The sequence below is a fragment of the Zingiber officinale genome, chromosome 10B (genome assembly GCF_018446385.1).
Source record: "Zingiber officinale cultivar Zhangliang chromosome 10B, Zo_v1.1, whole genome shotgun sequence".
Lineage (NCBI taxonomy): Eukaryota > Viridiplantae > Streptophyta > Magnoliopsida > Zingiberales > Zingiberaceae > Zingiber > Zingiber officinale.
The window spans coordinates 24,627,259-24,630,949 of NC_056005.1; the positions used below are offsets into that span (position 1 = coordinate 24,627,259).

The following is a 3,691-nucleotide window of genomic DNA, read 5'->3' on the forward strand; positions in this document are numbered from 1 at the left end:
GTTCCACAAGCTTAGCTGCTCTTGCCTCGATTAGAGCGTCGAGCTCCTCCGTTGAGAGCATCACCGTATGCGGTCGTCCAGCTTCGTTCATTGCTTCCGCTCGGATGCAGGTGCGTTCCCACAGACGGCACCAATTTGATCCTGTCCGAACGCTGAATCAATGGCACAGATCTCCGGCGAACCTGCAAGGAAGTCGGCCTGGGAAGGGGTTCCCGGCGACGACCCTCCGACGCTCAAGTCAGGCAAGAGGAAACTATGAAGTGGCTCCGAAGATGCGAGAATGCGTACCTCCGGTGAAGTATGAGGACCCTTATATAGAGCTGTGAGGAGGCTTATGCACACATACCGAGGTATATACGTGTCCTCTTACCATACCTCAGTATGGGCTTGTCAGAGGAGCTTGCCTGACACCATACTGCTACAGTCCGAGCAACTCTCTGATGGGACAGTAGAACCTTCCGTCATAGGGCTCTGTGCATATCTTGGTCCTCGAATATACTTGTTGTCAGAAGCTGTTCCTTAGTCATTTTGTCTTTTCTCTCCCCACGCCGAGCGCCCAGCCGATCGGCAATCCCATCACATCCGACCGGACGCATGTATTGGTCCGCTCGGGATATTCCCGGTCGTGTGCTCGGCTGAGACTGTTCACGGCATTGCTGCCTTATGCCTCGGCCGAGCGGGCCACCCGATCGGCCTGGCAACCTTGTTCACCATGAGCGTCGGAAACCCGACTCCCCGCCGGGTTGTCTTTGATTCTGTTCTGACCCGTTCGGCTGGTTGATCCGACCCTTACCCGATCGGCCGAACCTCATCTTGCCCTTAGGATTTTGACCTCCACGTGGCGTTGACTTCCCTCAAAGGGGGGCCCCCGTCTTTATTGCCGGATTAAATGGATTAGAGGATGGCTGACATGGATCAGTGGAGGGTTGATGCGGAGAAGAAGAGAGCCGAGCGTGACGCGAGTAATGAAGCTATGATGGATATCTATGTAAACTATTTATTTATATATCAACATGATCATTTTGTATTTGACTTTTTACAAGATTTTCTTTATTATTTAGTGTTCTTGTATTTTTTGAAGAACTTTCTATTGCGGTATGTATTCTGTAAACTTGAATTTAGATATGTATTCTGTAAACTTGAATTTAGATATGAATATTTACATATATATTCTGTAGATTTGTTTAATCTTATTTCTTTTAGATAATTATAATTATTTCTATTACTATGATGTTAGTTTATTTGCGCTTATATGGATTGTATTAAAAAACAAAGAATGAATCATTAAAATGTATGAAATGTGATTTTTTTGTGTGGATTTTATAAGTGTAATTATTTGTGTATGATTATTATATGATAGATGTGTGTGGATTATATTTGATTTGTTTGTATGTGGATTGTATTATACCATCGTTTGTGATGATTTTTGTATATTTAGAAAATGTATATAGGGAAGATTGTGTAAACATACAAAACATGATGATTTTTTTTTTTTTTTGATTTATGATGGAATACCCATGGTGTTCACTATAAAGTATAGAGTTGGGTGTTCACTATAAAGTATAAAATATAGAGTTGACAGTATTATTGATTGATATAAAATTTCGTCTAGTAGCTAAGGATTTATAAAAATTTATAGTGTTGAGTAATTTGAACTTTTTAAGTTTATCAAATAGTATCCCTCCTTTCTAAGTTTATCAAACTTTTTAATACTCGCACTAATTTGAATTTAGGTGCTTTTTAAGAAAACAAGTAGGTCATTAAAAAGACACCAGATAATGTCATATTATTTAACTTTATGTAGTCATGAATTTATTTGAATACCAACTGCAAATAAGACCTTTATTAATTTATATAGAGTACGGAAGATTACTGGAAAAGGAATTTCGAGAGCCTAAAACGTACCTCTCCTAAAGAATTCCTACATCATCTCAGGAAGCTAAATTTTTTTTTGATCTTGCGCAAAATTTAGTGGCCAATTCTAATTAGTTTGATCTATTCTCTAAAAACTGTGCCATAGCAGTCGTGCTCGGCTCAATCACATCCCTTTGCCAAGGCACCGCCATGGCACCCTCCTGACCGGAGAGATACGCCGTCACAGCAGCCGTGGCGTCCACTCGAAGCAGCGGCCAGCCCATCGACTGCAGTCGCTTGATCTTCTGTATTTGTATCTCCGACAATAAGCGCGTGTTCTCCTTCATGGCAGCGAGCGCCGCCTCGTAGACTGGTTGAGTCCGCTGGCCCTTTTCAGTGAAGTAAGCTCGGAATTCCGGCACCCCGATGCTCTTCCCGATCCCGAGATACTTCTCCTTCGCCCCTTCCTTCATGAAGAAGTCGGCCAACTCGTCCATCAAGCCCTCCTGCACCATCTCGTCAACTCGGCGTGCGAGGTGCTCGGCCAGCACTTTGGCGTCCACGTGCACCCAGATGAACAAGCAGTCGTACTGCGGGGCCCTTTCCTCCCTCATTTCCTTGCTGAGGAACGGGTTGTAGTTGGGGTCGAACTGGTCAGCGAGCAGCGCGTAGACGAACGAGTTCGACCCTCCAGCGAGGAACGGCACTCGGCCGCGAGCCGAGACCTCTTGAATCTTGTAGCCAGCCACGGCACGGTACTCAGCGGCCAGTAACTCCCCAGATGCCGAATCAAAAAAATCTATCAGATGGTGCGGAACCCCACGCTGCTTCGCCGGTGCAATCTTATTGGAGGCGATGTCGAGCCCGGGGTACATTTGGATCTTATCAGAGTTGATGACTTCGCCTAAGAACCTGAGCGACAACTCAATGGCGAGCTTGGTTTTGCCTGTGCCAGTGGCGCCCATGACCACTACCAGTCTTTCCTTGGACCTGGGCGTTCTTGGCATGTCGACGACGACGCCATTAATGGCGGCATGGCTACCGTGGTGGCAGTTGCATTTCTCAGTACTGCAAGAAAAAGCACAGGAGACAAACACCTTCTCGTATTTGGACATGCAAAGCGGTGCAACCTCCATCTTCGTGATGGTCTTGACTCTTGGTTGAAGAAAGATTTAGAAGTCGTTTTGTGGAGATTTGTACGTTGCAATGAGTTTAATTTCAAGAGAATTTATAGACACTTTAAGTCTGGCTTAAGAAGAATGTTAATCTTATCTATTAATTTTAGAATTAATGTTACGCTGAGCGCCCAGGGAAGCATTAATTTTTTTTATTTTTTATTTAATTTTTTTTTTGAAGTTTCTAATTATGTCAATTAATTTTGCCGTATTTAAGAATTGGATTAGTATTAAGCGTAAAAATAATAAAAAATTCAAAACATTTTTTTTTAAGATTTTCGTAAGGGCGTGCGTGTGTAAAACTCTACAGGCAAGTGTGTTTATTACTTTTATTCTTTAAGTTTAATAGACATTAGGATAAACTCTGATAAATTTATTCAAAATAATTTCATCAATATTTTAATCAAGTACACTCTATCTTTCATCACTATTTTATTTAATATTAAATACTTGTAAAAAAAAAAAAGAAAAATTTATGCGAGGAGTTAAGTTAAAAATAAAATCTTTAATTCAAATTTTAAAAAATAAAGTAGGCATTGCGCAGACCGCGTTGTAAGTATAATATAATATATAAATACAAATAAATTAGTACATTAGACCCATAGATTACACTTGGTAAGGGTATATTAGGCTCATGTAGTAGTATAACTCAAGAGCGACGC

The 3,691-nt window shown here is 41.8% G+C and overlaps 1 protein-coding gene across 1 annotated transcript; it reads right to left on the reverse strand.

Moving 5' to 3' along the window:
* Positions 1–1,985: 1,985 nt before the first annotated feature.
* Positions 1,986–2,990, reverse strand: LOC122029017 (adenylate isopentenyltransferase 1, chloroplastic-like). Its single transcript, XM_042587979.1, has one exon. It carries the CDS (start codon positions 2,988–2,990, stop codon positions 1,986–1,988), a length of 1,005 nt encoding a protein of 334 aa, XP_042443913.1.
* Between the last annotated feature and the right edge of the window lie 701 nt (positions 2,991–3,691).

Excerpts from the sequence above, each read along its gene's own strand:
- LOC122029017 (XM_042587979.1), bottom strand. The coding sequence starts at position 2,990 with ATGGAGGTTGCACCGCTTTGCATGTCCAAATACGAGAAGGTGTTTGTC.